General features: G+C 43.3%; 1 protein-coding gene across 3 annotated transcripts in view; it reads left to right on the forward strand.

Moving 5' to 3' along the window:
• ACVR1 (activin A receptor type 1) overlaps positions 1-20,319 on the forward strand; it is a 154,007-nt gene that overhangs the window by 83,520 nt on the left and 50,168 nt on the right. For 2 of the 3 annotated variants that reach the window (XM_077447653.1, XM_077447654.1), the window contains 3 exons: positions 3,537-3,612; positions 11,878-12,141; positions 16,306-16,523. In XM_077447653.1, the coding sequence (XP_077303779.1) occupies positions 3,537-3,612; positions 11,878-12,141; positions 16,306-16,523 (558 nt within the window). Of the gene's footprint in view, positions 1-3,536; positions 3,613-11,877; positions 12,142-16,305; positions 16,524-20,319 lie in introns of those variants that run through there. The other variant, XM_077447652.1, reaches the window with a different exon arrangement.

Consider the following 20,319-nt stretch of genomic DNA (forward strand, 5'->3'; position numbering starts at 1 on the left):
TCGCTAGAGACTATTATACCCACTAGCAGTAATCGCTGTTTTCTCTTGGCAGGGACGGCTCCCCCCCCACCAGGAAAACACAAAGATTTAGTGGGAGGGATTTCACCATCAACACAGACTGTGTAGATGAGGGAATCAAACTATTTATTTTCTTTCATCGCTCCATCCATAACCAGCTTAAAGCGTTACTAAACCCACAACAGTAAAATCAGTCTGTATATGCAGTAAAGCATGCATGTTATACTGACTGTGCAACCTAAGGGGTTAATCCTCTGCACTGTGTAAATAGACTGTTTTATCCTGTATGCACAGATCATCCCCCTCCTGCACTATCTGGGGAAGGCCAGCTAACACAGGCAGGGTAGCCGACCTGCACATGCTCAGTTGTCTTTTTATGCTGGAGAGAACATTTACTTCTTAAGCGGATGTTATAAAAATGGCCTGTTAAGCTAGTTACCAAGTCTGGAAAAAAACCAGCGTTAAAAACGCGAATTAGCGTTTTGCTCTGGCGTCAATGCACGTGTAACGGTGTTTGTAAGCGTTAACGCTTACAAGGAGCGTTTTTTTTTTTTTTTTTAATTATCCCATCACATTATAAACATTTTTAGAGCTCAAAAACACTGACTCTAAAAAAAAAAAAAACGTCGGTATAGCTTTAATGCGTGTTGGCGTCAAAATTGCTCTAATGCTGGAGCCTCTGGAGTCCTTGGGTTTTTTTTTTTATTTTATTTTTTTGGAGCTTAAAAACGGCCATGCTTGTTACAGCTCAAAAACGCCATGGTGTGTATGAGCCCATTGACTAACATGGAGTTGCCTTCTTAAAGCAGGAGTCCGCCGGGAGTTCCGCCGTGTTTTTTTTTTTTTTATTTTTTTTATTTTTTTTTTAAAAGCCAGCAGCTACAAATACAGCAGCTGCTGACTTTTTTAAAATAATGACACTTACCCGCCCAGCGCGCCCGCGATGTCAGCACCCGAAGTCGATCTCTCGATCGTCTCTCGGGTGCTGCCGCCGCCATCTTGGGTATGGGAATCAGGAAGTGGAGCCTTTCGGCTTAATTTCCCGGTTCCCTACTGCGCATGCGCGAGTCGCGCTGCGCAGTAAGGATGGACCCGCTGCCTCTGGGATTTGTGTGTTTCCCAGCAAGCAGCGGGGGACTTTCGGAAAGGGGTGTAGATCTATGCCCCTTTCCGCAGAGAGCTATCCCAGAAGTGGGTGCAGTTACCTGGATTATCCAGGTAACTGCACCCCCCTCCCCCCTGAAAGGTGGCAATTGTGGCGCCGGAGGGGGGGAGGATTCCAATGAGCGGAAGGATGGACCCGCTGCCTCTGGGATCTGTGAGTTTCCCAGCAGGCAGCGGGGGACTTTCGGAAAGGGGAGTAGATCTATGCCCCTTTCCGCAGAGAGCTATCCCGGAAGTGGGTGCAGTTACCTGGATTATCCAGGTAACTGCACCCCCCTCCCCCCTGAAAGGTGCCAATTGTGGCTCCGGAAGGGGGGAGGATTCCAATGAGCGGAAGCTCCACTTTAGGGTGGACCTCCGCTTTAAGCAGCAAAAAAAGCCACTGTAAAAACGTGTGTGTGTGTGTGTGTGTGTGTGTGTGTGTGTGTGTGTGTGTGTGTGTGTGTGTGTATGAGGCCTTAGTTAGCCAGGTCACTAAGGCTAAGAGCCTGTTCACTCTAGTGTGCTTACCTTTTTAAATTAAACACGTATGCTTTTTAGGTGTGTGTGTTGTGGTTTTTTTTTTTTTTTTTTGTGTTTTTTTTTTTTTATCCCTTGTCACAGGAGCAAACATACACGTGACAAAAATGCAGTGCGTCTTTTCATTCCCATTGATGTCGATGGGAGGTGTGATTTGGGGCTTTTTAAGAAGCGCACCAAAGATGGAGTATGTAGGACTTTGAAAAACCAAGCACAGTGATGTGAAGAATAAAGCCCTCATACACACTATCAGATTTTGATATTTTTTTTTTTTTTCCCCCTCAGATTTACCAAAACCATATAATATGAGGTCAAACCTTAGGAGTTTCAATTTGTATGCAATCAGGCAGGCCCTTCTACTACATGGTTTTATAAATCTGAAGACAAAAATCAGCAGAAAATCTGATGGTATGTATGGGGCTTTACATAGGATTTAGGCTCCATTCACACTTTCTCAAAACGGGAGCAAGCTCTCCGGCTCGTGATTTTGTTGAGCGCTTTGCAGGCAATTGTGCATATATCAGAAGGTCAGCCTGTTCACTTAAATGGGCCTTTGCCCCCCATCCTTTTTTGGGTGACGAGCTTTAGGCGATGTTGAAAGGCACGGTTTGCTGTGTGATCTTGTTGTACGACAATCGCTGCAGAATTGCATCGCGTTTGGGGTGCCATTAAGGGATAATGGCGCCCAAATGTGCATTGGACGTTGCGTAGCAATGCCCATGATTCCAAATCGGGAAGTGTGAATGGAGCCTCAAGTGAGATTTATTTTTGTGCATTTTTGTTGCGCTTGAAAGGTGTGTTTTAGCATGGCAACCGTGCACCAATGTAAACAAAGCCTAATGCCCTGTACACAGTCGGACATTCCGACAACAAAATCCATCAGATTTTTTTTTTTCAGACGGATTTTGGCCCAAACTTGTCTTGCATACACACGGTAGCACAGAGTTGTTCAGAACGCGGTGACGTATAACATGTACGATGGGACTATAAACGGGGCAGTAGCCAATAGCTTTTGTCTCGTAATTTTTTCTGAGCATGTGTGGCACTTTGTCGATCGGATTTTGTTGTCGGAAAAGTTTTGATCCAGCTCTCAAACGTTGTCTTAAATTCCGATAGTGCCCACACATGATCGGATTTTCCGAAAACAAACAAGATCCGATCTAACATTTTCCATCAAAGTCTGACCGTGTGTACAGGGCATAAGAAAGGGTAAAGTTTTCTAATATTCTTTAAGCAAGTTTACAATTGATTAGCTCCCATTAACACCTGAGCGTAATTATTTTTAGGCAACATTAAAGAGTTTGTTTTTTGTGCACGTAAATGCATTTTTTTTTTTTATTATTATTATTTAAGAATTTTCCATGTGTTTTTTTAAATCTCAGTAATTTTTGTTTTTGGCCAATATCTGTGACATGATAGGTTATCACCTTTTGTATGCGTTTCCTGGTTTTTCTTCTACTATTGGAGCTCTGGAGCCATCTACGCTATGCCATTTTCTTCCCAGGGCCTCTGCCTCCTGCCACAGTTTGCCGTGCTCCAGTTGACATTAGTAGGGCCAAAATGGTACAATTCTGTCCCAAATAAAACCTCCTGTACTTTATTGTGCGACAACCGGCAGCATGATGCTCGGGTGTGAACAAGAACCATGGAATATAATAGAAATCTTCATGTTAAGTGTTGCTGCGTTTCAGCAAAACGCGTGTGAAAGGGGGTCTTTGATCTAACATTTGTGTATTGGTCTAATTGCAACATATTTTAGGTTGTGTTATTCTTTACATAAGCTGTATATATGTATATTATAGCATTTTCATTTGTGTGCATTTCCTTCTTTCCAGAGCTGTACAATGGTGGATGGTGGTATGATCCTTCCTCTGCTCATAATGGTAGCCTTTTCATCTCCTAGTACAGAAGGTAAGTTACCCAACCAACCTTATTGCTGAGTATTCTGTTAAGTTTAGGTTTTTAGGAAAGGACCACGTTCCTAAAAACCTATAAAAACACCTATTTTAGAGCAGTATTTAGCTTTTAGGAGGAACTGCAGTCTGCTCACATAATTTGTAAAAAAAAAAAAAATTGCCATTCTGAAGCTTCCTGCCAACCACTTTGCATATTTTATATACTGTGATTCTGTACTTGCCAAATATGCTGCAGAAATCTCCCTTCACTCCCTAACTGTGGCCAGCTGAAGCTGCTGCCTGTTGACTTCCTGGATTTACACAGACAGAGGCACACCTCCAGCTCTGCAGCGCTGATTGGCCCTCTTATGACTCACCCTCCCTTCTTGGCAAACTTTTACAAGAGTTGGAGAGAGAGAGAGAGCCGTCCATGTCATTTACTGGCAGGAAAAAAAATTTACTATCCAAAGTTAAAACAAGGACAGAAGTTTTAATAGATGGAAAGCTGAAAAAAATGACCGTAGGTTCACTTTAAGATGCGCCGATTATTTCACATAACTTCACAAGCTTGTTTTTGTAAATGTTAAAATTTCTTTGACATCTGCTTTTTTTTTGGGCGGGTGTAAACGGAGTATCGGTATTCTGCCACGTTTAGACAGTTTAACCCTTTCGCTGCTAGAGCCACTTTTGCAAAAAAAAATGTTTTTATGTTCAAAAAATATATATATTTTAGATTCCATAAAACCCCCAACATAATATATTTTCTATAAGCAGACACTATAGTGGTAGTTCCAATTTATGTCACTCGATATTGATGCAATGGTAAAAAAGACGAGGTTTTGCCGAGTAAATAGATACCCAACATGTCAAAAATGTGTGAAAAGGCAGCAAACTTCAGTTTCTATATTTTCCATAGGCAACACTTTAAATGCCTATACAGGTGGTCAAATTAGACTGAAAGTGATTGTAAGGTCTCCTTTGTTGTTTACCGTATATACTCGAGTATAAGCCGAGATTTTCAGCCTCTTTTTTGAGGCTGAAAGTGCCCCCCTCGGCTTATACTCGAGTCATCGCGGTCTGCCCGCTCGATCAGCGTGTCGAGCAGACAGACAGCGGCCATTCTATAATTCAAAAGCCGCGCCTCCGGCTCCGCCTTCGCCTGTGATAGGCGGAACACTGAATTTCCCAGCAGCCTGTGTTCCGCCTATCACGGACATCGTATCATCCTCGTACTACGGACGAGGATGATACGATGTACGTGATAGGCGGAACACAGGCTGCTGGGAAATTCAGTGTTCCGCCTATCACAGGCGAAGGCGGCGGCGCAGCTTTTGAATTTTACAATGGCCGCCGAGGCGCCGACGAAGAGGGCACGGGACGGAGGCAAGGCAAGGCAAGGCAAGGCACGGCACGGCACGGCACGGGACGGGACGGAGGCAAGGCACGGCGGCGAGGCACGGAGGCAAGGAGGCAAGGCACGGGACGGAGGCTCGGGACAAAGGCTCGGGACACAGGTAGGCTGGACACACACACACACACACACACACACACACACACACACACACACACACACACACACACACACACACACACACACACACACACACACACACACGGATGGAGACACACACACACAGGGATGGATGGATGGATGGAGACACACACACACAGGGATGGATGGATGGATGGACACACACACACACAGGGATGGATGGACGGACACACAGGGATGGACGGACACACACACAGGGATGGACAGGCATGTCTTACCCTCGGCTTATACACGAGTCAATAAGTTTGCCAGTTTTTTTGGGGGTAAATTGGGGGCCTCGGCTTATATTCGGGTCGGCCTATACTCGAGTATATACGGTATATAAAAAAAAAAGGTTATACATGCCTGCTCTGTGCAGTGGTTTTGCACAGAGCAGCCCCAATCCTCCTCGGGTCCCTCCTTCGGTGCTCTTGGCCCCTCCCTCCTTTTTTTATTTTTATTTTTTTAAAGATTGCAGGAAAATACAAAAAGAGACTGAAATCATACAGGTATCCCAAGTTCCCTTAAAACTGTACAGAACACAGTGCTCACCAAACAGTATAAATACATGAGTGAACTGCATCTCAATATATATTGTAACATTCTGATGAAGCCACAATTTGCTGGCCTATTTCTTCTCGCTGCCATCTACTGTGGCTATTCCTGAACTACATGGGGAACGCCCAAATCACTTCAAACCCAGGCTATGTATAGGCGATAGTATCCATGGGGGGGGGGGGTGCCTCTCCCTCTTTCGTGCAGGGTGCCATCAGAATACTCCATGTGGTTTCCATGTATCGTTAAGGGAATTTAGGGAACAATAACAGAGGGATCCGGCAATCACAAGAATTTTTCCATTAATGTGAAAAGTAAAGGAGTAGAAGGATCGAAAGTGGGAGAGGGGGGGAAAAGATAGGAAGGCCCCTCCCTCCTGTTGAGTGCCCCCCACATCAAGCAGCTTGCTATGGGGACACCTGTGCCGAGTCACAGCTCAGTGTGTCCATTCAGACGCAGAGCACAGAGCTGCGGTTCAACCCCGCCCCCTCTTTCTCCCCCCTCTCTCTCCTGATTGGCTAACTGACGTTGACAGCACTGGGAGCCAATGGCGCCACTGCTGTGTCTCAGCCAATCAGGAGGGACTGATGGCCGAGGGACTCGTGGACAGAGATGGGGCTCAGGTAAGTATTATGGGGTGCTGGGGGGGTGGGGGCTGCACACAGAAGGCTTTTTGATGCATAGAATGTATTGAGATAAAAAAAAAACACCTGCCTTTACAACCCCTTTAACCATGAATAATGGGCCTAGAACTATTGCACTAACTCAGCAATATATAACTGCTCTAATGTAGCAAAATAAAACTTTCTTAGCGGTATCGCAGTTTTACGCGTACGTATGTCTGATGTATGCATTTAGTGTGATTATCAAAGAAGAATTTGCCTATGTATGGAAAAATTTCAACACCTATAATAACAAATGGAAGATTTGTACTTGTATAAACTAAAACCATTCCAAATATCTCTGAAAATGTTTTTTTTTTTTTTTTTTTTTTTCTTGTTAAAGTGCTTTAGCGCTGTGTTTCTTTGTCACATGACTACTTTCCGATGTACAGTGTCTCCTTTCATTTTTTTTTTTTTTTTTTTTTTTTTTTTTTTTTTTGGCAGACAAACTTTTTAGATTTATCATTAGTGATATTTTTCTATTTTTCTATTTGCATTTGTGCAGGAACTAGTCTGAACAACAAAATACTTCTCACGCCCTTACATTACTGCTCATCTCCAAGTTGTGCTAAATATTTGAGAGAAGTATGGGTTTGCACTTTTTTGCATAATAATACTTGGGTGGATGCAGCCTCAGTCCAATGCTGCATCTGTCCCCCGGCGTCTCTGCACTGAGAACCAAGCGACGGATCACGCGGTTCTCTCAGCTCCTTGAGCAGAGAGCTGCTGCCTGTCAATCAGCAGCTCTCCTGCTCTGCTCCTCCACACTCACTGGAGCGCTGAGCTGCAGAGGGGCCGGGAGCGGCTGTCTCGGCGATTCCCATTTTTGGGACGACGCGGTGCCTGGACTGATTCTTGTGACGTGAGCGGACTTCAGACCACCCTCTGCTGAAAACGGGTCACAGGAGTATAAAACAACTTGCATTCCTGTGACCCATAGGAGAAGCCCAGGCGCATGAGCTCAGGCTGGACTTCTCCTTTAAAGCCTGATGTGTCCACCTAGAAGGGATCCTTGTGGCAAAAGGAAACAAACTTAAAACTGGAAAAAATAAAGTTCCGTATAACTAGGGTTATAAGCGGATGTCCGCTAAATTTAAATTTTAAATTTTCGGTCCTTGGATGCTGCTGCTGCCATCTTTTGTAAGGGAATCAGGAAGTGAAGCCTTGTGGCTTCACTTCTTGGTTCCCTACTGCGAATGTGGCGAGATGCGCTGCGCAATCCGAATGGTCCCTGCTGTCTCTGGGACCCGTGTGTCTCCCAGCAGACAGCGGGGGGGGGGGGGGGGTGGAAGTGGGTGCAAATACCTGTATTATAAGTGTTTTTATTAAATATACTTTTAGGCTGGGCTCACACTATTGAGAATTGGATGTGGGTTTCCTCGCATCCAATTCGCATGTCAGGATCCTGTGACTGTCTCTCGGTCTCACACATTTCTGGAGTGAATTGCACCGGAGCCCAGTGCGTCTTTTGGTCCATTTTCAGGCCTGAATTTAGCCAAAAATTTGTGCTGAAATCGGACCTGAAACAGTGAATAGGGACACACCGGACTCCTGCTGTGAGCCGCTCTGTGCTGCGGTGTGATCCCATCCTTAATGTCAGAAATGCAGTGCATTTGCTGGCACTGGATTGCATGGTACAGTAGTACCTTGCAACCCAGTTGCTGTGTGTTTATATATGTGTAGAGCATACACTTCGGTCTGGTGCAATTTCTGCCATTTCAAATGAATGGGCTGAAATTGCTCTGCGCCTGGATCGCATGTGAATCAGAGGAATGCTCAGCGTGTTCCTGTGTGGATCGGCCCTTAATTATTCTATTTACTGGAAAGCGCGTTTTGTTTTGATTGGCATTTCATTGGTTTCTATGGTTTCTTGTTTCTGATTTATTTATTTACATTTTTTTTGTCATCTTTTAGAAGATTTTTTATTTTTATTTTTCTTTAGGAGAGAGGCTTAAATAATAAACCGTGATTGTGGTTGTAGAATTGAGGCCTTCTTTTTTTGTATTTTACATATTTGAGATTCCAGGTTATAGAGTGTTTTAGTGTAGTGCACAGCATTGTGAAGGATGATGGCGGTTTATAAATAAAGCTTGGTAATAAGGCAGAGTCTGCAGAGAGCAAGAACCCAGCCGCCCTCCCCTGAGGCCAGTCATGCACCGCTCCCCCCCCTCCCCGCCCGCTGGTATTGTTGTGACTGGGCTGAGCTTGGCTGCAGAAAAATAAAGGTGATTTAAACAGATAAGCATACTTCATGTGGAAAAATAGAGACACGTGTTTAAAGCTGTATTCAATCCAACAATAAGTTTTATTTATTGCAGTTTACTAATCATTTAATGTGGTGGCTGCTTTAGTTTTCTTTCTTTTTGGGGGGGGGGGGGGGCTTTCCCCCTTTTTTATGTGGTCATCTAGCCAGTAGCACATCCTCTTCTTAAGGTGTCTTCTCCACTCCACCGGACGAGCAATGAAGACCTCCTCCTTTGAAAGCAGCATTGGTGAGCAGAGGATAATGTTGGATGTGCAGCAGACTAGCAAAGTAAAATTAACTTTTTTTTTTTTTTTTTTTTTTTTTTATTTGCTATCGAATTACTTGGAACTCTCAATTGTTCTAAATATTTTTTAAAGCAGCGGCCCTAGAGAATAATATGGTAGGTGTTGCAAATTTTTTATGTCCCACGGTATTTCTGCAACTTTTTTCAAACACTTTTTTTTTATTTTATTTTTTTTATACCCTTTTCAAAGTGATTGTAAAGTCTCATTTTGGATTTGCACAGGGCAACCTGGATTCTCCACTTCTCGGCTGCCTCTTCTTTGTTCCTGGCCCCTCCTTCCTGTTGAGTAGAATGCATTAAGATTAAAAAAAAACACCTAACTTTACAACCCCTTTTAATTTTAATGCACAAAAACAGTGTAATGCCCAATTGTTTGGTAAAATATAAAAGATGTTAAGCTGAGTAAATGTGCTCATCCGGGAAACCGCAACAAACTACTTACATTTTATTATCTATAGGCGACGGTTTAAAGGCCTTTACGGGTTACCACTTTAGATTTACACACAAGGTCTGGTGTCACAATTCTTGCTCTAGATCTGATGTGCGGTGCAATTGCTGTTTACCCTGGACTGCCTGTGTTTGCCTTTGTGCACAGAGATACGAGGCGCTTGCATTTATTTTTTATTTTTACAATGTTCCTTTTAAAAAAATTTTATTTTTTTTTTTTTTATTTTTTTTAGGCCCTAGATCTTCTCTGCCCTTAAAAACTTTGGATCATACCACTAAGGGTTTGTTTAAAACTGGCAAAACTGTGACAAAATGCTTGTCACGTCCGGCTTCTTAGACATAGAGATGATCAGGGCCCTTCCAGTCCCTCGATTGGCTCTACAGTCAGCTGGCGGAAATGCCGGCTGTACACTCGGGCCTCTTAGTGGGACAGGAGAGCCCAGGGGGGGGGGTTGTGGCAGTCCCTCTCCCACACCTTGTAAAAGCAATCTAGCGGCTTATCGGCCATTAAGATTTATTTTACAAGAAAGCTGAACGCTGGCTGAGAAAACAGTACAGCCACTGAAAGTCCAGCAACCTACCAGTAGGGGCTGAAATGGTTAACTGTGTATATGGCTATTTAGTAGCCTGCATCGCCAGACCTTGTTAAAAGCAGGGAACAATGGACACCATAGCCCCCTACCTTGAATAACAATGATTGAGATGTTATCTGGGATGATCTGTTCCATCTTTTGATTTCAGCTAGAGATCGACTTGCACAGATTAAAATTGTGTATTGTTCTCTAATGCCAGCCAGGGTGAGGAGGTTTGTGGCTACCCAGTCTACGGAGTGTAGGAGGTGCTCTGCTCTGTCTGCAGACTTCCTCCATATCTTCTGGACCTGTCCAGCTATTCGTGACTATTGGCCATGGGCCCTGTGCTCCATTTATATGGTCACAGCAGTCAGGGTGCCCTAAGAGTTTGTTTTTTTGGTTGTTGGGCCTTCTTGATCCCTTGGCTGCTGACATAGCGGCCAGCACCTTGCTTGTTATCTAACTTTTTTTTTTTTTTTTTTTTTTTTTTTTTTACACCAAGAAAGCAGTTGTTCTTCCTTGGAAAGCTCCTACATCACCAACTCTAGGCAAATGGAAATCAATAGTAAACTATAATTTCATTGTATAGAACTAGGTACTACAATAGAGAATGCCTTCCAAATTTGAAAAAGTGTGGCCCTCATGACTGTAGCTCCCAGATACAGCAATTATGACTTTACTTCCTTTACATCATACTTCAGAGATGGGGCATTGCTCTACATGTTCGGGTCCTTATCCAAGCATCTCTTTCCAAATTCTGTAGAATTTCTCCAGGTCTCCCTCTGAGTGCTTCCTATGGGACGTGTCCTCTGCTGAGGGGGGGTGTTTGCTTTGTGGTGATGCTTTGTTATTACAGCATGTTGTATAGTTTTATATATCCCTATTTTATGTGAGGTCTGGGGGAGTAATGTATAGTCTTTAAAGTGGTCATAAACCCTTACAAACCACTCTGACCTACAGGTAAGCATAGATTAAGGCTTACCTGTAGGTCCAAAAAAATGTCTCCTAAACCTACACAGTTTAGGAGATATTTGGCAAAATACAGGCACCGCTGTCTACGGAGCATGCGCCATAGACAGTGACATGCAGGCGCACTGAGCGCGGCGCTGTCAACGGCGATATGCCGCGAGTGGCGGCTCCCGTGCGCATGCACGGGAGTGACGTCATCGCGGCTTCGGCGAATGACAGCGGCGGAGCAGCGAGACCCACCGAGAAGATGGATGAACATCTTTGGCCCGTTCCACACAATACAGTGATTATGCTTAATTGGCATGGTATTGTGTAAAACGCGTCAGAATTCTATGTCCACGGTGTTGTCTTTATTGTCTATCGTGATGGAATAAAGTACCACTATTGATCAACATCTCCCTGTGGTGTGCAGCCACTTGTTTGTTTCCAGTTATCACAGTTGGCGAGCTGGGCGGGCACATGTGTACAAAAGCCATGTCAGATCTTGCTTCTCACTTGCCTGGAGCGGTGGTAACTTTGGACCTAGAACAAGTACGCTGTATGGCCAAACAAATTCAGATGTTATTACTACAACATACAAATACATTTTAGACAATTGAGTGCTTCCAACCTTTTTAGCAACAGCTTGGAGAAGATCCTTTGCAGGCATGACAGTGCCCATATGTACAAAGACACCTCCATGGACATGGTTTGACCAGCTCAGTGTAGAGGAACTTCAGTTGTCTACAGAGATCCCTGACTGCAACCCTATTACAGCACCTTGGATGCTTTGGCATGACGGTTAAGTCAACTAGAATTTTTTAGGAGCAGGTCATAAATACCAACTAGTTCACTTTGACACTTCCAAGGGTTGATCTTTTCACATCTGCTGTATCAACATTTCGGAAACATTATCTTATGTATTTTAAATGAAAGGACTGAAGGAGATTGAGTCTTTGAATTTAAGGTGATCTCTTCTCTTCTATTTTGTTCTAACTTGCTAATTCCTCTCCATAGATGAGGAGCTAAAGGTGAACTCCGGCCAGTACAAATGTGTGTGCGAGGGGATCTCGTGTGGCGGTGGAGACCACTGTTACGGGCAGCAGTGCTTCTCCTCGCTTAGCAGAAATGATGGCGCAATGGTCTATCAGAAAGGCTGCTTCCAAGTCTATGAACAAGGCAGGATGACATGCAAGACCCCTCCGTCTTCAGACCAGGCCGTGGAATGCTGTCAGAGTGACCTCTGCAATATAAACATCACAGCGTCCCTGCCAAGTAAGGGTAATGTGAACAGATGCTCAAAAAGGAGGAGCTTTTATTTAAAGTGAATACATTCTATTTCTATACATTTTCTTTTTTGTATGTTCAAAACAAAGTAACTTTTATTTATTTTTTAATCCGATTAAATATAGTTTAGTCAGGTAAATATTAAATGTGAATAAATATATTTGATTTCTTGTTGGTGTTGAGGCTCTGGTCTCCCTTTCAGGATAATCTCAACTGCTTTGCTGAAAATGTTTACAGAGCCCAATAGCTTACACTGAGACAACACACACTGGAGCAGGAGTGACTCCGCTTTTCTTCCTGCTTTGAGTCTATACAAGCTTTAAATTGGGAGGAACGAGCTACTGCTTTGATCTTTTCTTTAGAATGTCTAATCTTGTAACACTGGTGTCATGTTTGCACACCGCGTTAAATCTATAATTTAAATTTTTTTTATATCAATAGTACAAAATTAGTTTAAAAAATAAACTATTTCCCTTTTGATTAAAATGAATTTGTCCGTTTATCCACTGTCGTTTTTTTCTTTGCACGTCTGGTAGACAGGTTGCAATGGGTCCTAGTGGAGTAAGATTGCTGAGAGGCCAGGAACACACCGCATGATCTGTTCTCTGCATTTTTCCACGCCAAATTTGAACTTTCACGAGCTTAGGGTTGCTTTAAACCCCCTTGTATGGTCAAAGCACAGGTTCAGTTTAATCCCTTCCCACCTGGCCTATAGCAAAATGACACCCAGGAAGTGGATCAGTTATTCTGACTGGGCATCCTATGATGTTCAGCAAGATAAGCCGCAATTGCGCCCCCTAGGCACACACCACAACACAGATTTCAGTGAAGAGCCTCTGATGGAGGCTTTTTACCATGTGATCAGCCGTGTCCAATCACTGCTGCTCACAGTATAAACAGGAAGAGGCAATCCGCTGCTCTCCTGACAAGGGGGGGGGGTCTGTGCTGATTTGTTTATCGGTGCAGCCCCCTCAAGGATGACCACCCAGGACCATCAGGGATGCCCACAAAGGCTGCCCACCAGGTATGCCACCCTGAACCGCCAGAGATATGCCAATCAGTGTCCAGGCAGATGCCAGCCAGTGCCGCCTCATCAGTGCTGCCTCATTAGTGAAGGAGCAAACTTATTTACAACATTTTATAACGGAAACAAAGGAAATCTTATTTTTTTTCTAAATTATTATTATTATTTTTTTTAGCCAAAGATTAAAAACCCGCAGAGGGGATCAAATGCCACCAAAAGAAAGCTCTATTTGTGGGAACAAAATGGTGAAAATTTTTGTTTGGGTACAGTGTAGCCATTTAAAAGGTGACAGCGCTAAAAATTGACTTGGGCAGGAAGAGGGGGAAGTGCCTTAAGTTTTTTTTATTTTATTTTTATTCTTTTTTTTTTTTTTTTTTTTTTTTTTTTTTTTTAACAATGCAATATAACTGCCTGTTCTGGTTGTTGGCAGTCTTGCAGCGCTTTGACCTTCCTATTTGATTGTGAGAAGAGTAGTAGTTCATCATAAGCAACTGTAAAACTTATTCAGCTGTGCATGCGCTGTAGGGCCGAGCATGTACTTGGAAATCTAGCACATCTAAAATCCAGGGTTACTTCAAGACTCATTTATAAAAAAAAAAAGTTTTTGAGTGTAGATGGAGAGAGAGATAAAATATAATTTCCCAAAACCATTTTTATAATACTTTCTTTCTAGCCAGTAATTTATACACAGATTTTGCAGCATTGCTTGTTGGCCCTCCCACTATATGTTATTTAACCCAGAGCTGGCAGGCAATCTATTTTACTCAAGTCTGTTATGACTTCAGTATATTCCTGTTAGTATGATGATTATAGCTATTTGCACTGCTCTCCTCTGAAATATTTTCATAATCTGCTGTCTTACTTGACAGCCCAGGAGGTAACACAAATATGTAATCTACTCTGAGGAATATAGACTTTCTCCACTTGTATTTAACTGTAAAATTGACGGGGTTTAGCACTTAGAATGCTGATTGCAAAGCTGGAAATGTACTCAAAATCCTCTTGGCTTTTTTTGGATAAAAAAATCTTTACAGACTTAGTCTCACTGCTACCCTTTTGCATCCTAGTAGGCTCAAATTTGTTGGATTGGTATACATTTACCATAGGCTTAAAGTCCCATCAATTTTGTTTTTGGAAGTTTTGGCTAGAATGGGGGTGAATTTCTATTTGTCAGATTTTTTGTTTCTATGATCCCACTTGTAGAGATCTTCTGTCCCATTTCTTGTTTATGTGACACATGTACAAGAAATAGAGGGGGGCAGGAAATAATATAATCTAATTGTCAAAAGTTATAGCTCTTCTCGGCTTTAATTAAAATGTGTTTTTGTCTTTTTCTGTGTCCTCAGGGAGATTGCCCAAGATGGCCATCCCTGGGGGACATTGGAGAGATTGCCTAAGATGGCCATCCCTGGGGGACATTGGAGAGGTTGCCCAAGGTGGCCATCCCTGGGGGACATTGGCGAGGTTGCCCAAGGTGGCCATCCCTGGGGGACATTGGCGAGGTTTTCCAAGGTGGCCATCCCTGGGGGACATTGGCGAGGTTTCCCAAGGTGGCCATCCCTGGGGGACATTGGCGAGGTTTCCCAAGGTGGCCATCCCTGGGGGACATTGGCGAGGTTGCCCAAGGTGGCCATCCCTGGGGCACATTGGCGAGGTTGCCCAAGGTGGCCATCCCTGGGGGACATTGGCGAGGTTGCCCAAGGTGGGCCATCCCTGGGGGACATTGGCGAGGTTGCCCAAGGTGGGCCATCCCTGGGGGACATTGGCGAGGTTGCCCAAGGTGGCCATCACGGGGACACAGAGGCATATTTATTAATAAAAAATATTGTTCTATCTCTTCTAAACTCTTCTTAAAATGTGAGTCTTGGTCTGTGTCCTTGGAGACCTTTCCCATCCCTGTTGAGGAAATTTTCCTCTTAAGAAACAATGTCCTTAAAAAATCTGACCTATGCTGTAACAGGGACAAATCTACAGTATCTATCTCCTTTCTGTACTTTTGATCTAGCTACTCGGCATCAAAAAAACCCTATATGAAGCCACATAGTCACGTCAAGGCAGCTTTTCAAACTGCAGTTCCCAAAGCTGTCCTTTCTGAACGGGGACATATTGAGTAAAATGAGAATGGGTATGCCTTGGAGGTAGCCTATTCCTCATTTTTGAATTTACAGCAATGTACCAAAAGCCAGACTGGCTCAAGGCAGCTGAAGACCCCTAGTATGTGTCTACCAAACCCAACAAAATATTGGCCACTCTATTTCACTGGTAACTAGGAAGATGTGGGTGGGTAGGGTAGTCCATATAGGCAGTTTTAGTACGGTGTTCTTGCTTTTGTTGTAGGATGAATCAGATGTTTAGATTGAACACCAAAACACCTAGATAAAGAACATTGGGATCATAAAAGGGGTGTTTCAGTTTTAAGGGGAGAGCACCCTTATATTGACGATGAAGATTATAGGAACCATACATTAGAAACGCATTTGACCTGCATAGCTCATTGTATCCTTTTAGTGAAAGTCCAAGCAGAAGTGTTTCAGAGGTGGAGGTGAAATGTGGCTGACATGGTTTACCCGCTGTCCTGTCCATGTTGGGGACTTTTAGTAGGATTGCTCTACCATAGCTTTTGGTTCTGTGGACCATTGCCCACCAGTGTGTGTTTCCACTCTACTTGTGTTGTCTACAGCGGAAGAGAATATCAGGTTCACTGACCTGGGAATGCCAACACAGATTTTTTATTTTTTTTTAACCACATTCCCTCAAAGGTAAAATAAAAAAAAAAGTGATTTTAATTTGCTAAGATCTACCAGAAACGTCCGTTTTGAGTGCTCTGACCCCTTAAACACTAATCCGTTGTCAAGTGTTTAGGCAGGTAGAGCTGTGGTTTAGACACCAGTGTCTGAGAGTAGAGACCTATTCTTGCAATAAAGTTATTAAATATTTTGAGCATGCAGTGAAAAGCAATGGTGCAAGTGCTGCCTGGATATTTGCGGCAGCTGAGCAGAGGTGAAATTGCGTTCTCCATTGAAGGGTGCACGCTCTTTCTCTCACTATGGAGATTGAAATATTAGTGATTTGTTTTGTTTTTTTCGTAGATTTTTGCAAAGTGAGATTTTTACTCGTCCTGTCTTCTTCTCTAGGTAAGACTTTACCCGGCGAGGAGTTAAATTACAGCGTGGAGACTCTGGCTATATTCGTCCTGGCCCCCGTCATCGTGTTGATAGTTCTTTCTGTTGTGGCCCTGTTGGTCTTCCGGAAAATCCAGCAGCGTCACATGGAGCGGTTGAGTACGAGAGACGCAGAGTATGGCACTATAGACGGCCTGATTGCATCAAACGTTGGAGACAGCACTCTTGCGGTAAGCTAGATGCTCAAAATGTTGGGTATGCCATCCCTATAAATGCAGACCTCAGGAGCTCAGATACGCATGAGCACACTGCAAAAACTAGTTCCGTTTTACAGTGCCCTAAAAAAGTATTCATACCCCTTAACTTTCCACATTCTTTAAAAAAAAACTTAATGTATTGAGATTTTATGTGATATACAAACACAAAGTGGCACATCATTGTGAAGTGGAAGGAAAATGATAAATGGTTTTCAAATATCTGAAAAGTGTGGCATGCATTTGATTTGAGTCAATACTTTGTAGAACCACCTTTTGCTGCAATTACAGCTGTAAGTTTTTTGGATATGTCTCTACCAGCTTTGCACATCTAAAGTGAAATTTTTGCCCGTTCTTCTTTGCAAAATAGCTCAAGCTCTGTCGGCTTGGTGAACAGCAATTTTCAAGTCTTGCCACAGATTCTCAATTGGATTTAGATCTGGACTTTGACTGGGCCATTATAACACGTGAATATGCGTTGATCCAAGCCATTTCCTTGTAGCTCTGGCTGTATGTTTAGGGTTGTTCTGCTGGAAGGTTTTTTCTATTGCCGCGTACACACGACCGGACTTTCCAGTAGACTAGGTCCGACGGAATCAGTCCGTCGGATAATCCGATCGTGTGTGGGCTAATCCGATTTGTTTTTCATTTAGAAAATCCAACGGACCTAGAAATAGAACATGTTTCAAATCTGTCCGATGGACTCAATTCCTATTGGGAAAACCGTTTGTATTCTGGTCCGACTGACCAAATACAACGCTAGGGAAGCTAATGGCTACTGGCTATTTAACTTCCTTTTTCTAGGCTCGTCGTACATCATCATGTTCAATACTAACAGACTTTTGAATGGACTAAGTCCGTTCATTAGGAAGTCCGTCGGATCTCCACCGAAAGCCTGTCGGGAAGACCGTCAAACCTAGTCTGCCAGAAAGTCCGGTCGTGTGTACGTGGCATAAGATTACCTTGTATTTGGTTCCATCTGTCTTCCCCTTAACTCTGACATACTTTCCTGTCCCTGCTGAAGAAAAGCTTCCGCACAACATGGTGCTACAACCACCATGTTTAACGGTGGGGATGGTGTGTTCAGGGTGATGTGCAGCGTTAGTTTTCCACCACACATAGCATTTTTCTTTTAGGCCAAAAAGTGAAATTTTGGTCTCATCTGACCATAGCCCCTCCTTCCACATGTTTGTTGTGTCCCTCACATGGCTTCTCACAAACCACAAACGGGACTTCTTATGGCTTTCTTTCATCAATGGCTTTCTTCTTGCCACTTTCTATAAAGGGCAGATTTGTGGAGTTCACGACTAATAGTTGTCCTTTAGACAGATTCTCCCACCTGAGCTGTGGATCTCTGCAGCTCCTCCAGAGTTGCCATGAGCCTCTTGGCTGCTTCTCTGATGAATGCTCTCCTTGCCAAGCCTGTCCATTTAGGTGGACGGTCATGTCTTGGTAAGTTTGCAGTTGTCTCATACTCTTTACTTTTTTCGATGATGGATTGATCAGTGCTCCATGAGATGTTCAAAGCTTGGGATATTTTTTATTTTTTTTTATAACCTAACCTTGCTTTAACCACTTCTGGACTGCTGCACACCGATATACATCCTCTTTGAAGAGGGATGTCTTTGTTATGGCAGCAGCTAGCTGCCATAACCCCCGGTATCCTCTTCAGCAAACGGTCCGGTTTCCTCGGTTTCTTTGGCAGATTCGCTATGAGATCACTTTTATCGGGCCCTCTCCCGCAACTCTCCTGTGCGCTCTGCCGCTTACTGGAGCCGTCAGCAGCTGCGGAGGCAATAGGGTCCTCTTCTGTGTTTTGTATGGAGACGAGTGAGGGGAAGATCTCTCCTGTCTCCATACCATTGCTGGGCGGAAGCAATGGTGTTCACACCACACATGTGTAGTATTGCCATGATCGGTAGAGCGATGACAATAATTCTAGCCCTAGACCTCATCTGTAACTCAAAACATGCAACCTGTAGAATTTTTTTAAACGTCGCCTATGGGGATTTTTAAGGGTAAATGTTTGTCGCCATTCCACAAGCGGGCGCAATTTTGAATCGTGATATACTGGGGATCAATTTATTTAGCGTAACATTATCATTCACAATCTAAAAAAAAATGGAAAAACTTTATTGTTGTCTTTACTCTTTTTTGAATTAAAAAAAAATATTTTTTCCAAAAAAGGCTATTGTAAGACGGGTACCCTTCTCCTGCCGCTTCCTGGTTGTTTCTGAGCTTACCGGAACTGTTCCGGTGCGGCAGATGGCTAGCCAGGAAGCTGTGTGAGGGCAAGATAGCCGCCACTCAGCTCTATGCCCTTGGAGGACCGGAGTGACCCCTGACATTACTTCTGGTCCTCATTCAGATAGACAGGATTTTCTTTTTTTTTTTCTTTAAAGTCAAAATGCCTTTTTTTTTTTTTTGATTCCCAGATTTCTCAATAAGGCCCCTTTCACACGGACGTCCCGTTCAGGCCCGCCTGTCAGTTTTTCAGGCGGACCAGAAGGGGTGCTCCATAGAGCTCTATGGAGCGTCGGATGTCAGCGGTGACATGTCCGCTGACATCCGACCCGCTCCGTTCCGAAAAAGTGTAACGGAGGAAAAAGCTATTTTTCCATCAGTCTGCGGATCTGGTGACGACGGGCACTGCGGTCCGTCATCATCCGATCTCCCATAGGGGAGAGCGGCGCTGTGACAGGTCTGTCCCTGCGCAGTGTGCAGAGACGGAGCTGTCATCTCCCTGCTCAGCGGGGATCGACAGAGCGATCCCCGCTGAGCAAGCGGATGTCCACGGGGCGGATCAGAACGGATCCGCCCCGTGTGAAAGGACCCTAAAGCGTGCTTCTATTACAAGGGATATTTTCTTTCCTTGTAATAAGAATAAAAGTGATCAAACAAAAAAAATAATTATTTAAAGTGGTATTTTTTCTAAAACAATTGTGTTTAAAAGACCACTGCACAAATACAGTGTGACCTACAATTTTGCAACGACTGCCATTTTTTTTTCTCGTGGGTCTCTGCTAAAAAGAATGTGTTTGGGAAAAGTATTTTTTCTAGCACAAAATACAGATAGAAAAAAGACCTGCTCTTAAAGTGGTTAAATGGTTGGAAACATTTGATTTCACACGGTGGATCTGATGATGTCAACAAGCACAGCCAAGCAGTAGCCCTGCAAAGCTGTTAAGTAGAGCATTTCAAATAACTGGTCAGGGTACTGAGCAATCCCCCACCAATCGCACGCTCACAGAATTTCCACTCTTTGTAGAGAACGGGAATCCTCTTTAAAAAAAAAAAAAAAAAAAAAAAAAGTGTGTGCATATATAAATGGCAAGAAGTCAAACTTAAACTGTAAACTTAGAGATATATGTGTGTGTGTGTGGATATGTATGTGTGTATATGTGTGTGTGTGTGTGTGTGTATGTATATATATATATATATATATATATATATATATATATATGTATATGTATATGTATATATATATGTGTATATATATATATATATATATGTATGTGTGCTCATAAGTTTACAGTTTAAGTTTGATTTCTTGCCCATTTTTCTGAGAATATGGATGCTAAAACACAAACTTTTCTATCACTCATGGTTAGTGTTTGGTTGAAGCCATTTATTATAAACTTTGTTTACTCTTTTTAAATCGTAATGAGAACAGAAACTACCCAAATTACCCTAAGGCCCCTTTCACACTGACGTCCCGTTCAGGTCCGCCTGTCAGTTTTTCAGGCGGACCTGAACGGGTGCTCCATAGAGC

This window comes from Lithobates pipiens, unplaced genomic scaffold (assembly GCF_037356315.1).
Source record: "Lithobates pipiens isolate NorthernLeopardFrog02 unplaced genomic scaffold, aLitPip1_a1.2 Scaffold_22, whole genome shotgun sequence".
NCBI lineage: Eukaryota > Metazoa > Chordata > Amphibia > Anura > Ranidae > Lithobates > Lithobates pipiens.